The sequence below is a fragment of the Daphnia magna genome, linkage group LG6 (genome assembly GCF_020631705.1).
Source record: "Daphnia magna isolate NIES linkage group LG6, ASM2063170v1.1, whole genome shotgun sequence".
NCBI classification, from domain to species: Eukaryota; Metazoa; Arthropoda; class Branchiopoda; order Diplostraca; family Daphniidae; genus Daphnia; species Daphnia magna.
Genome location: NC_059187.1, coordinates 2,808,834 through 2,822,096, shown reverse-complemented (window position 1 = coordinate 2,822,096; position 13,263 = coordinate 2,808,834). Strand labels below are relative to the sequence as shown.

The window sequence follows — 13,263 nt, the reverse complement described above, 5'->3', positions numbered from 1 at the left end:
AGGTAACATCTATTATTGTTGCAGAAAAAAAAATTTGACGTCTTTTCAAGCGCTTGGTGTTAAAGCTACAGTTTGGCAACGTTGGGTGTCAGACTGTCTGTTCATTGACAAGACAAATAACTAAATAGAAAAATAAGAAAATGTCGGCATTGTCTGTCAAGGATTTGAACCAATTGTTAACGTAATTATAATTTTCAAACTTTAAGTTGCCGAAGACTAATTTTTTAAAATAAAGCTTTCATTTTGAAGTATCTTAGATGCCGAGAATGTCGCTAATCAAAGTGTCGAGGCCTTGGCATCTCAGCTGGGGGTGTTTAATAAACAAGAATATTTTAAAGGTATTTTTATGTTTGAATTCTTAAAATGAATGAAATATTAATTATGGATTCATGCAATAGTTGGTAACGCCTTAGTTATGCTACTTCAGAATGCAGATCTGCTACCATCATCATCACAGAGACTGGCTGCAGTGTTATTGCTGCATGAGCTTTTCAAGCCAGATGCTCAAAATTTCCATCCATTCTCCTCAGTTTTTGTACAGCTTCTTGTAAGTAGGAACTTTGTTTGTGCAGTGGGATTTGTTTTATATTTTCCAATTTTTATAGGCTGAAGAATCTTTATTAGCAAAGAGACCAGAGTCATACAGACTACCAAAACTAAGTCCCCCAGAAAAGATTTATTTATCACACCTCATAACTAATCCCCAGAAAGACGTAAATTGTTTTGCATTACATTCATATTTCTGGTACCATTAAATGAAATTTTTCTGCAGATGTACAAAAAAACTCTCCGACAAATATTGAATTTGGAGACCACCAACTCAATGGCTGATATTTCAGCCCTTCAAACAAGTGTATCAGAACGGCTTTCAGATTACACATTAGCAAGCAAAAGTAGACTACCAGCTATCCTCTCTATGCCCGACGTCAGACCGGGCTTCGATCCAGCACTTCCGGATAGTAGCGCAATCAAAAAGACGGCTGAAGCTCTTGTTATGGGGCCCAACGCTGCTATACAAGAGTCTGTGGGTCCCGAATTTGTTCGACTGGCCCCTCCCCTCTTTTGCCCAGATGAGCTCGTGTGGCTTGATCCGATAGGCGAAGCTGACCACACGATCGCCTACGACACAACAGTTTGCATACCTAGAGGGGCCGGCTCTGAAGCTCGTCGACTGATTTCGCAAGCTTTCACCGGTTCTCTGACTCTGTTACAGCAGAACAGGCTACTAAGCGAATTAGAGCGAGATTCCCGTCTAGTCTATCACGTGGGAATAACCCCTAACAAAGTAAGCTGCCACTATTATCTATCACGTTTTTTTTTCTTATCTGTCTTTTTAATATGGAGGAAAATAATGCCATTCTCTTTGCAGCTACCTGCTCTAGTGGAAAACAATCCACTCATCGCAATTGAGGTGCTTCTGCGACTAATGCAGTCTTCTCAGATAACAGAATATTTGAGCGTCCTGGTTAATATGGAAATGTCACTGCATTCGATGGAAGTAGTCAATCGGCTGACGACGGCTGTCGAGTTGCCAACTGAATTTGTCCACTTATACATTTCCAATTGCATTTCAACGTGTGAAACTATCAAAGACCGTTACATGCAGAACCGTTTAGTCCGGCTAGTTTGCGTTTTCTTGCAGTCACTCATTCGCAATAAGATCATTAACGTTCAAGTATTAAGTTTTTCCCTTGTTTTACTTGGTTAGCACATATTTTTATGTTTGTTTGCATTTTTAGGAGCTGTTTATTGAAGTGCAAGCATTTTGCATAGGCTTCAGTCGCATCCGCGAAGCAGCTGCCTTGTTTCGCCTGCTCAAACAACTCGACAGTGGTGATCAAAGTGGCCTCAACACTACTTCATCCATCGCATCTTTTCCCGGTCTGTCCTCACTCTCAGCCCCTTCGTTCAATTCTCAGGCATCACCCGTTGCATCAGCTGCTAAAGGCAAAGGGGAATGAAATTGTTGTTATTAGCAATGACGCTCAATCGTCTGTTCGCGTCATAAATGATGTTGAAACGAAAGGCTTCGTACAGTATATGCTACAGAACAGAAGACTAGAGAGTACTGAATATGATGTATAAACTATTTCACGAATTTATTGATTTTCTCGTAATTGCATCGTAGCCAAAGTCGGAAAAGCATTGATATAAACTTGTTTTCATTGACAAATACTAATGCATGTGATGAGAAAGTACAGCGCTATTAGCAGCCATTCTTGCGGCGATGCTACTCAAATATTGGCACACGTTTGTAGGAATAAGGTGATTTGAATGAATACATTTGATTTACCTTGTATCTGCTTATTCCATCAATGTCCAAGATGTTAAAATACCTTTGGGGAGTAAATAGTTGCTTTTGGCCCATTAAGCCCATTCATACCGTAAGTAGAATTTTTAAGTTGTTACCGTCTGATTCCTAGTTTTTCTTCGATTTCGCAACGTTTAACACAAAAAAGTCATTTACCTGGAATCGTTGCACCTTCAAATTTTTACATAACGAATTTAGAACTGCGACAAATCTACGCCTAACGAAATGGCAATGAATTGGTGTAAAATAGCCTGAGCCGATCCCAAACTTATTCTTTGGAACACTCTTCTGATAAAGTATAACTTGGTCCGTTGTATCATTTCTGGAGCATCAGACTAAGATATCGTCATGAAAACAACAGTAAGGCTTCCAGTCTGATTGTCTTTCCGTAATTTGTCACTATAATTTACTTTCAATTCTCTGTTTGCAGTTTACTATTGTTTGTGCAGTTTTGTTCTGCCTGTTGTTGCTGTCTTCGCCCGAATCTGCAATGTGCAAGCGTTGTAAAAAGATAAAAAGCGGAGACACTTGCTGGGCAACAGCTCAGTCCTGTGGCATCAGCTTGGATCAGCTCTACAGGGTGAATCCATCTTTGCAGGGCAGCGGAAAATGCAATTATTTGCAGGTCGGGCAAACCCTCTGTTGCGACTAGTTCTTTGGCTCAGCAGTTGTTACCTTCCCTGAAATTTTATAAATATTTGCTTAAGAATTACTGGTGTTGGTTTTATTGCATACTAGTTTACAGCAATAACTTGATTGATGAATTACATTGCTGTTACGGAGTTAATAAATTTGATTTACCGTTACCATTCATGGTTTCATTGTTTTCGTAAAGGGGGACGCCATTGCTGTTGTAAATCAGTAGATAACCTCCAAAATTTGATGAGAGTTAGGGTAAGAAAACTGCGTAATGGCCGCCAGTTACCTAGCTGAGTCATAATGGTTTCCTTGGTCTCTGGCAGACAATCAGTGCAGTGGGAGTGTTGCTAACGACGGGTTCTAGAGTTTTCTTTCTCGTGAGATTAAAACTTAGAATTCCCAACTTCTTGGTTACTGCATGATCGACATATCTATGAAATGTCTTTTATTGTGGCGTGTTTAATGCTGCTTTGATTTAATTAAGCCCCACAGTAAGGCTGCATTCTAAGTCCTGACCTGTCAGCTGACTGAAAGCTGAATGTTAGCTGTTCACAAAGAAGCTATACATCATTTACACCAGGAGGGAAACAATTTCCAAGTCAGTGGTATCTTTTCATCTTGTTTTGTTTGCTTTTCTTGTGTATGCCACATTTTTTTTTCTGATTTTTATTGCATTCAACTTATTTCCACGTCAATTTTTGTGAGACAGTGTAGAATCACTTTACACGGCTCTGTTATGTGTTCTGCAAAATTAGATATAACTAGCTTACTTATATACTTGTACATTCCACACAAAACACCAGTTAAACATATTGCTAGCGTTATTCGGCATCATGTCACAACTTACTGATGCCTCCCCTTCAGTATTTTTCGTATTACAATGACCACGTAATGACGTGGTTTTGTATACAGTTTTTAATGTCGTGTATTATACGAATCACGATATAAAAGGAATCGATTATTATCGAATTCCTATTATATCGTGATACGAATATTAAGTTACACACGAATATTAAGTTACACGTTACAGACTAGCTTGATGTAACGCCAGCGTCTTGTAGTTGTAACAGTAATGTCCCGGCAATGGATTGTACAGATGATGACATGGAAGGAAACCACACATCCCACCGTTCGCCGGTGTACGAGGAACAGCTATCGGTACGGTTTTCATGTAACAAATTCCATGAAAGTGACTAAAATGATTACAATTCGGATTTTCCATGCAGATGCGACCACAGTCTTCTCCAGTACTTCGTCGGTTGCCAATGTCGTAACCAGGAAAATCGCAATTGAGCAGCCATTTGACGCCACCATATCCCGTGTTCCAGTCTTCCCAGGCTGCTTCAATCAGGCATGGTGATAGCACAGCAAGTAAAAGAGGTAAGCATAACCATACCATTCTAGCTGTCATTTCGCTGTGTGATCTGTGTTTAAACGAAATTGCAGTTAGGGTCGTTCATCAAATGAACGTTATTTTTCCTAATTTAGTTTGCTTACCTAAAGAGAACTCGGCTGATCAACAATATGCGACCGATGTTTGAGTTGTAGTGGCAGGAGAAGTAGTGATGTGAGAGCAATCCATACGTGCTGCTTTTTATACCGATTCTCACTTCAGTATTTTAAGTTTACCTTATGCAATTCGATCGATCGTTCTTGACGAAAGGGTATTTGCAAACACAAAGAAGTTTTAGTAGTTCTTGTTGAATTAAACTCAGAATCGGTGTTCGAACGTTGTACTTTTGTGTCAACGTTCTGTTTCCACTTAACACAATCGTCTATGTGTAGTTATGTGTTTCCTATTCCCAAAGGGTCGAGAAGAAGACTTTGTCTTTCTACTCATGCTATGAGAGTAAAAATCATCTATATCAAAATCATCTTATCTACCTTCTGATTCAGAAAAGTTTAACCAAGTTCCATAATACTTGAAGCAACTACCTAGTTGAATATAGAACTATTAAATCAAAGTGTTTTATTTCTCTGCAAAACTTAACAGTTCTTTCTTTTTTTGCTTGGAGGCAAAACCAATATGGTCGTTTTTATTTTTTGAAGATGACCTTTGGTGCTTTTCCACAATACCATTTTTGGGGCAGGCTGTGCCACAGAAGTAGCTCTCATGTGCTCGCATTTGAGTGTTATTTTTAAAATAAAGAGGAAACATTTCTACTCAAGTTAGACTAGGATTTCCAAAATCACGAGTTACTCGTTCTGGATACTTGTCTCTTTAGCTTAGGTTTACCCTAATTCGATATGGTTGTATCTATGATAACGAGTCATGATCACAAAGCCAATCAACTGGAAGGGGGTTTCATATAGTTGATGGGGAAACGCCTTTTACTGGAACGCATTATTTTCTTTGGTTTGCATGATCTGATATATTGTTGACTAGGGATTTCAGAGCAAGTTGACCTGGGGTGAATGACGTCTGTTTGTTGGTTTGACCACATTTGTTTAGTTTTCCAACGGCCTGTTTTTTAAACGTTTTGAGTTTTTTTAAGTACGGAAGGCAGAATTTCACAGAAATAGGCTGTAGATGTCAAAGATCTTTCACCTTATGTTATTGGAATTGACTCTTTAAAAATGGGTTCAATAACCAGTTTCGGACAGATGAACAGCATTTAAGTAGACTAACTTAAAATGACGCTTTTTTTTAAATAGTCTGCACGATGTTTATTGTATGAACATTAAATTACACGTAAAGAATGGCTTAATACACGTAACGCCAGGATCTTTCTATTGCTTTAGCCTTAGTGATAACAATAATGTCCCGACACTGGATCGTACAGACGATGACATGTAAGGAATCCGCATACACCACCATTAGCCGGTGGACGGGGAGTCCAGATGGGTACGTTTTTCATGTAACAAATTCCATTATGGTGGCTTAAGTGATGACAATTCGAATTTTCTATGCAGATGTGACCTCAGGCTTCTCCAGCGCTAGGTTGATTGCCAATGTCATAACCAGGAAAATCTCAATTGAACAGCCATTTGACACCGCCTTCTCCAGTGTTCCAGCCTTCCCAAATTGCTTCCACCAGGGACGGTGATAGCATAGCAAGTAAAACAGGTAGGCACAATAAGACCATCCATGACGTCATGTTGTCTTGTGATCTATGTTAAACGAATTCTTTGTTAAGGGGATCTATTGCATGAACGTTATTTTGCTATCCCAATTTAGCCTACTTATTTAAAGGGATATCTCGGTGGATTAACAGTATGTGAGCGATGTTTGACTCGTAGTGGCCAGAGAAGTGATGCGGTGAGAACCCTTGCTGCTTTATAAACCAAACAAATTTTAACTAACCTAACCAATCCTTAGGTTAGGACAGTAAAGAGGGAAAAAAAAAACAACACTGACATTTAACTATTTACACGGAACATTCGAATTCGTAAACTATTAATGTACCTTGAAAGAGGGTCGAACGCGCCTGGGCAAGCGGGGAAGGGGAATCGTTGTGGGTTTCATATTTTCGTCTATCAGCCTGGCGTCCCATACAGTCATGAATCCATCATAGCAACTGTACAATTGCCAGATGTTTCGATTGGCAGTGAGTCCCGGAGTTTCGGTTGGACTTGAATCTCAGCAAAGTTGTCTGTATTCCATCTGGACTTTAGACGCGTAACCAGCCGCAACGATTCCTCAGTTTACCCAAATGCGTATCCGATGCCCGTGTGTTAGTACACGTCAATTCGATATTTGAATACCAGGGAAAGTCGGATGACAATGAAGAGCTGAAACGAATTTGCCATTCTGCTGTATATTTAATTCTCGTATTATAGTGAGTTAGTGACCTCTAATGACGTGGTTTTGAATAGTTTGAGTGACGTGTATTAAACGAATATTAAGTTACATGAAAAAAATTGCTAAATGTCACACCAACGTCTTTCTACAGCTTTAGCCTTTATTGTAACAATAATGTCCTGAAAATATATCGTACAGATGATGACATGTAAGGAAACCGCATACAACACCGTTAGCCGGGGAACGGTTAACATGTATCGGTACGTTTTTCATGTAACAAATTCCATCTTTGTGACTAAAATGATTGCAACTCTTATTTTCCCTGCAGATCGAACCACAGTCTTCTCCAGAGCTAGGTTGATTTCCAATGTCGTAACCAGGAAAATCGCAATTGAACAGCCATTTGACACCGCCATACCCCGTGTTCCAGTCTTCCCAGGCTGCTTCAACCAGGCATGGTGATAGCACAGCAAGTAAAAGAGGTAAGCATAACCATACCATTCTAGATGTCATTTCACTGTGTGATCTAAACGAAATTGCAGTTAGGTTCGTTCATTTTCAAATGAACGTTATTTTTCCTAACTTAGTTTGCTTACCTAAAGAGAACTCGGCTGATCAACAACAAGCGACCGATGTTTGAGTCGTAGTGGCCGGAGAAGTAGTGATGTGAGAGCAATCCATACGTGCTGCTTTTTATACCGATGCGTGAATCTTGCCCCCGATTTTCTTTTTGATACCGGTTCAAGTTGTGGCGCAAGAGGAGTTTTTGTGTGTCAAAACGAGTGCTATTTTATGATAAAGAAGAAACATGTATTATGCAAATCACATCGGGAATGGGGATTTCCGAAACCACGAGTGCTACTTGTTCTGAATGTTTGCGTTTAATCTGGGGTTTTTCCTTATTCTATATGGTCCCAGCTGAGGGGTTTGGTAGATAAAACAACAAACAAGGAAAAATTTCAATGATAGATTGGGCAACGCCTTCTATCAGAACACGTTTTTAAAGAAATCTTTTGCGTGTTCTGATATTTTTGGCTGGGGATTTTCCAACAAGTTGACCTGAATCAAAGGACGTCTGTTTGACGGTTCATCCACCTTATGTTTTCCTAAGACCCTTGTTTTAACTTCCTGACATTTTCAAGTGCCGGTCGTCGATGATTAACAATACGTGAGCGATGTTTGACTCGTAGTGGCCAGAGAATTAATGCGGTGAAAACCCTTGCTGCCTTATAAACCAAACCAATTATCAACACTTTTCACTTTAACCCAAGATGGGCGTTTTTTCTTAATTTGCTTATAGACTTTTATGGTTGTACATTTTTCCGCCTTTTTCGAATACGACAGGAGGAATCTCACAGAAATAAGCTGTACATTTCAAAGATCCTTCACTTTGAATTATCGGAGTTGATTCTTTGAAACGAATTCAAAGACTGATTTTGAAAGATAATAAGTTCCATAGTGACCGCAAATGAAGTGATTTTCAATCGTTTGAACTACGTTTATTATATGAATATTAAATTACACGTAAGAAATCGCTAAATGTTACGCAAGCATCTTAGCTTATAGCTTTAGTCTTTATTGAAACAGTAATGTCTTGACGATGGATCCAACCGCACGATCGAACCGAAATGGAAGGAATCCGCACACCCCACCGTAAGCCGGGGAACGGGGAACCTCTATCGGTACGTTTTTCATGTAACAAATTCCATCAAAGTGACTAAAATGATTGCAATTATGATATTCCATGCAGAGGCGACCACAATCTTCTCCAGCACTTCGTCGATTGCCAATGTTGTAACCAGGAAAATCGCAATCGAGCAGCCATTTGACACCACCAGATCCCGTGTTCCAGTCTTCCCAGGCTCCTTCAACCAGGCAAGGTGACAGCGCAGCAAGTAAAAGAGGCAAGCATAACAAAACCATTCTAGACGTCATTTTGCTGTGTGATCTTTGTTTAAACGAAATCATAATTAGGATCATCTATTCGTATGAACGTTATTTTTCTCATTAAGTTTACTTATACCTAAAGGGATAGGATAAAGTCTATTTTACCCGACCAAATTTACTTTATTGTTACTTTACTTTTACTGAATTCAGAGAAGCAAGTATACTGAACTGATCTGTATCTACTTGTTAACTGAATAAATGTTCTGCTTAAATTACAATGTTGCCAATTGTTGGAATGCAATGTTGCCGTCATTAATTGGTAATATAGATTAAATACGTATATGGATACTGCAAAATATTTACATTGAATCATTACGCTACTAGCTCAGTGGTATAGCACTGGATTGTTAAAATAAAGGATCTAGGTTCAAATCTAGTTGTTGGTTGTATATTTAATATTATATGTTTAGTATTTAGTATATTCAAATGGTTATCCCTGAGGGTATATATGTATATATACCGAAGGACTATAACAATTTTAGGGTGTGGGGTATAGGGGATAGGGTAGTAGTAGTAGATCTCAGAAGGTTTAATGACCATTATGGGAGAGTGGGGGCAATTGATACACTTTTTGGTTTTTTGTATTTCTTGAAAAAAAAACTTAAAAATTTAATGTAAAAATTATATAGAATTGTAGCCTATTATCTCAGCTACTAAACGATATTTTTTTTAATGAGAAAAGATTAATTTTAATAGTAGTAAATTGTAAAAAACTGAGGTCGCTTCGAGTGTTTCAATTGCCATGGTAGCAGGGCAATTGAAACGGTGTGTCGACGCAATTGCAACGTGGGTTTTCCCATAAGGAAGCTTCTTCATACCCACATAAAATGAAAATCACGATATCTCAGCAGCCACAACTGCTAGTGTGATAAAATTTTACCATTAGGTACAATGCGAATAATAATCTGGGTTTTTTCCTTATTCTATATGGTCCCAGCTGAGGGGTGTGGTAGATAAAACAACATACAAGGAAAAATTTCAATGATAGATTGGGCAACGCCTTCTATCAGAACACGTTTTTAAAGAAATCTTTTGCGTGTTCTGATATTTTTGGCTGGGGATTTACCAACAAGTTGACCTGAATCAAATGACGTCTGTTTGACGGTTCATCCACCTTTTGTTTTCCTAAGACCCTTGTTTTAACTTCCTAACATTTTCAAGTGCGGAAGGCGGATTTTCACAAAAGTAGATTTGAGTATTTTGTAGATCATTCACCTTATACTATTAAAGAAGGCTATTTCAAAACAGGTTCAAAAACCGAAGTTGTGGAAAGACAAAGAATGGTTAAACTAATTTTCAGCTTCATTTTTATTTGTCGAAAATGGATCAACAACCTACAGGGCATCATCGATGGGACATCCGTTGAAGACTTGTATAAAAAGAGGGGCTCTTACCAGTTTAAAAATATTCCTTCTCCTGCCACTGCGAGAAAATCTTGGAACAGAGTCTGACTGTCTAATTTACGGCTCATATTTAAAAGGTAAACATATTCAACCCTTTAACAAGTACATTTAAAGTTCTTTAATATGATTTTTTCTTTTACTATCCAGATGATATCGACGGTGCCTTTGAAAGCATGTTTTGCACTTTTGTTTGCCGTGATGTCGATCATTACGGTATTATAGTGTGCTTACGTACTTATTACTCGTATTATAGTGACCTCTAATGACGTGGTTTTGAATAGTTTGAGTGACGTGTATTAAACGAATATTAAGTTACATGAAAAAAATTGCTAAATGTCACACCAACGTCTTTCTACAGCTTTAGCCTTTATTGTAACAATAATGTCCTGAAAATATATCGTACAGATCATGACATGTACGGAAACCGCATACAACACCGTTAGCCGGGGAACGGTTAACATGTATCGGTACGTTTTTCATGTAACAAATTCCATCTTTGTGACTAAAATGATTGCAACTCTTATTTTCCATGCAGATCGAACCACAGTCTTCTCCAGAGCTAGGTTGATTTCCAATGTCGTAACCAGGAAAATCGCAATTGAACAGCCATTTGACATTACCAGATCCCGTGTTCCAGTCTTCCCAGGCTGCTTCAATCAGGCATGGTGATAGCACAGCAAGTAAAAGAGGTAAGCATAACCATACCATTCTAGATGTCATTTCGCTGTGTGATCTAAACGAAATTGCAGTTAGGTTCATTCATTCTCAAATGAACGTTATTTTTCCTAACTTAGTTTGCTTACCTAAAGAGAACTCGGCTGATCAACAAAAAGCGACCGATGTTTGAGTCGTGGTGGCCGGAGAAGTAGTGATGTGAGAGCAATCCATACGTGCTGCTTTTTATACCGATGCGTGAATCTTGCCCCCGATTTTCTTTTTGATACCGGTTCAAGTTGTGGCGGAAGAGGAGTTTTTGTGTGTTAAAACGAGTGCTATTTTATGATAAAGAAGAAACATGTATTATGCAAATCACATCGGTAATGGGGATTTCCGAAACCACGAGTGCTACTTGTTCTGAATGTTTGCGTTTAATCTGGGGTTTTTCCTTATTCTATATGGTCCCAGCTGAGGGGTTTGGTAGATAAAACAACATACAAGGAAAAATTTCAATGATAGATTGGGCAACGCCTTCTATCAGAACACGTTTTTAAAGAAATCTTTTGCGTGTTCTGATATTTTTGGCTGGGGATTTACCAGCAAGTTGACCTGAATCAAATGACGTCTGTTTGACGGTTCATCCACCTTATGTTTTCCTAAGACCCTTGTTTTAACTTCCTAACATTTTCAAGTGCGGAAGGCGGATTTTCACAAAAGTAGATTTGAGTATTTTGTAGATCATTCACCTTATACTATTAAAGAAGGCTATTTCAAAACAGGTTCAAAAACCGAAGTTGTGGAAAGACAAAGAATGGTTAAACTAATTTTCAGCTTCATTTTTATTGGTCGAAAATGGATCAACAACCTACAGGGCATCATCGATGGGACATCCGTTGAAGACTTGTATAAAAAGAGGGGCTCTTACCAGTTTAAAAATATTCCTTCTCCTGCCACTGCGAGAAAATCTTGGAACAGAGTCTGACTGTCTAATTTACGGCTCATATTTAAAAGGTAAACATATTCAACCCTTTAACAAGTACATTTAAAGTTCTTTAATATGATTTTTTCTTTTACTATCCAGATGATATCGACGGTGCCTTTGAAAGCATGTTTTGCACTTTTGTTTGCGGTGATGTCGATCATTACGGATCCTGTTGGTGCGCAATGGAACACCGGTGACGGTGGAGTCCAATGGCAATTAGATTGCGACTTTGATGGCTACGACATTGGCAAACAAGAGATTGCGGGAGATCAATGCGGCAGACTCTGCATCAACACACCAGGCTGCAATCATTTTAGTCACTTCCAAGGAGTCTGTTATTTGAAAAATGCACCGATTGGTACTTCCCGTCAGTACAAAGCTGACTGCGTTTGTGGTTATATTCCAGGTACCAATTGGGAACATTAAGTACCAGAATCCTATATCTATATGCTATATCAATCCTTTCATATCTTTAGCAAGCGGTGGTGGAAGCGGAGGAGTCAAGGGCACTTTCTGGGCGGAGCAATCTGATGCTGGTGGTTGTCAAATGCCTCAAGGTGATTACGTGGTCGTGGATGCCATCGCGTTAGGACAATCACAAGCCCTTGGTAACTTGAAATGGCGACAAGGACTGTGCGGCCAGGTGTTGCGAATCGATTGCGGAAACGGACCGGTTGACGCTGTTGTGGCCAGCACTTGCAACTTGAACAGTGACTCTTGCGGAGTGGACATGATTGGCAAGACATGGAGACAAGCAACTGCCAACAAACCACCCGGCATCGTCGATTGTAGCGTCTCTTTAACCAACCGGAATCCAATCAGAGGCAATAATGCTTTATGTTATTTCCGTCCCAATTCGGAGACCAGCAATGCGTACTACGCAATCCTTGGCGTTGTTAACACTGGTGGAAGGATCAGTTCATCGGCTGTAGCTGCTGGAGTGGCTGGTCGTCGGAACAACGATGGCTGGTTTGAATTTAACGGTGCCGGATCGCCCCGTTTCACACCGGACGCTCAAGTTGTCTTTAGTTATGAAGATGGATCGTCTTCGACCTTCACGATTCGCAATTGCCTCAATGGAGGACAAGTGAAAATTTTCCAATGAGTGTTTCATTTGTATAATGAGCTCAGTTAATATATTAAACGTAATCTTGTTCTCATCGATTTTGTTTCCATGTTACTCGATGGAAGATTAGCTGGCAGTACGTGCGTTACTTGTAAGTCAACGTGTTTGATACGCTCCTTTCCCAAATGTCCCTTCTTCTGAGACAGAAAACGTCTACGTGCTGTTATCGAAATTCCCAAAAGTAGAGACATCAAATACTTTGGTACTCCAATTTTTAAAGAGTCAATCTCGTTTGAGATTCGCTTTTTAAAATCCTCAGCATAATTTTTAGTCTACAGATCGTCGGTGTAGTAGATGGTCGATCGTATTAACCGTTTTGTCTGTCTGGAAACAATTTTGTTCCAGAAAGTGCCAGTGTCTTCCCTCGCTGGGTCGTATCTATCGATTCACGTATTGATACAACGCTTAAGGTAAACAATGAATAATTAAACACAATAAAGGATATAATTCATTACG

The 13,263-nt window shown here is 39.2% G+C and overlaps 2 protein-coding genes and 3 long non-coding RNA genes across 13 annotated transcripts; 2 read left to right on the top strand and 3 right to left on the bottom strand.

Annotated features, from left to right (window-relative positions):
• The first annotated feature begins 47 nt into the window (after positions 1–47).
• LOC116924651 (CCR4-NOT transcription complex subunit 11) lies at positions 48–2,299 on the top strand. Of its 2 annotated transcripts, XR_006647480.1 has the most exons (8): positions 48–181; positions 250–338; positions 399–547; positions 606–713; positions 773–1,285; positions 1,370–1,675; positions 1,740–2,065; positions 2,135–2,217. XR_006647480.1 is itself a non-coding variant. In XM_032931187.2 (7 exons), the coding sequence occupies exons 1-7, from the start codon at positions 141–143 to the stop codon at positions 1,959–1,961; spliced, it is 1,428 nt and encodes a 475-aa protein (XP_032787078.1). In that variant the 5' UTR covers positions 48–140; the 3' UTR covers positions 1,962–2,299. The 2 variants fall into 2 exon arrangements, 1 of the variants encoding a protein (XP_032787078.1); XM_032931187.2 differs by having other exon boundaries at positions 1,740–2,299.
• Positions 2,074–4,893, bottom strand: LOC116924656. Of its 6 annotated transcripts, none has more exons than XR_006647488.1 (5): positions 4,448–4,893; positions 3,467–4,374; positions 3,113–3,381; positions 2,722–2,991; positions 2,074–2,646 (listed from the first exon to the last, which is right to left on the bottom strand). It is a non-coding gene; the product is annotated as an uncharacterized LOC116924656 (long non-coding RNA). The 6 variants fall into 6 exon arrangements; XR_006647490.1 differs by having other exon boundaries at positions 3,113–3,181; positions 3,237–4,374; positions 4,448–4,891; XR_006647487.1 differs by having other exon boundaries at positions 3,113–3,693; positions 3,798–4,374; positions 4,448–4,889.
• LOC123473627 lies at positions 4,263–12,843 on the top strand. Of its 2 annotated transcripts, XM_045174658.1 has the most exons (4): positions 4,263–4,330; positions 9,980–10,119; positions 11,781–12,087; positions 12,158–12,843. In XM_045174658.1, the coding sequence occupies exons 3-4, from the start codon at positions 11,781–11,783 to the stop codon at positions 12,784–12,786; spliced, it is 936 nt and encodes a 311-aa protein (XP_045030593.1). In that variant the 5' UTR covers positions 4,263–4,330; positions 9,980–10,119; the 3' UTR covers positions 12,787–12,843. The 2 variants fall into 2 exon arrangements, with proteins under 2 accessions (XP_045030593.1, XP_045030592.1); XM_045174657.1 differs by lacking the exons at positions 4,263–4,330; positions 9,980–10,119 and adding an exon at positions 11,550–11,710.
• LOC116915324 lies at positions 6,047–11,104 on the bottom strand. Of its 2 annotated transcripts, XR_006647481.1 has the most exons (4): positions 10,846–10,996; positions 10,300–10,775; positions 6,134–6,742; positions 6,047–6,061 (listed from the first exon to the last, which is right to left on the bottom strand). It is a non-coding gene; the product is annotated as an uncharacterized LOC116915324 (long non-coding RNA). The 2 variants fall into 2 exon arrangements; XR_004395052.2 differs by lacking the exons at positions 6,047–6,061; positions 6,134–6,742 and having other exon boundaries at positions 10,321–10,775; positions 10,846–11,104.
• Positions 8,177–8,926, bottom strand: LOC116915326. Its single transcript, XR_004390018.2, has 2 exons — positions 8,716–8,926; positions 8,177–8,640 (listed from the first exon to the last, which is right to left on the bottom strand). It is a non-coding gene; the product is annotated as an uncharacterized LOC116915326 (long non-coding RNA).
• Positions 12,844–13,263: the final 420 nt, after the last annotated feature.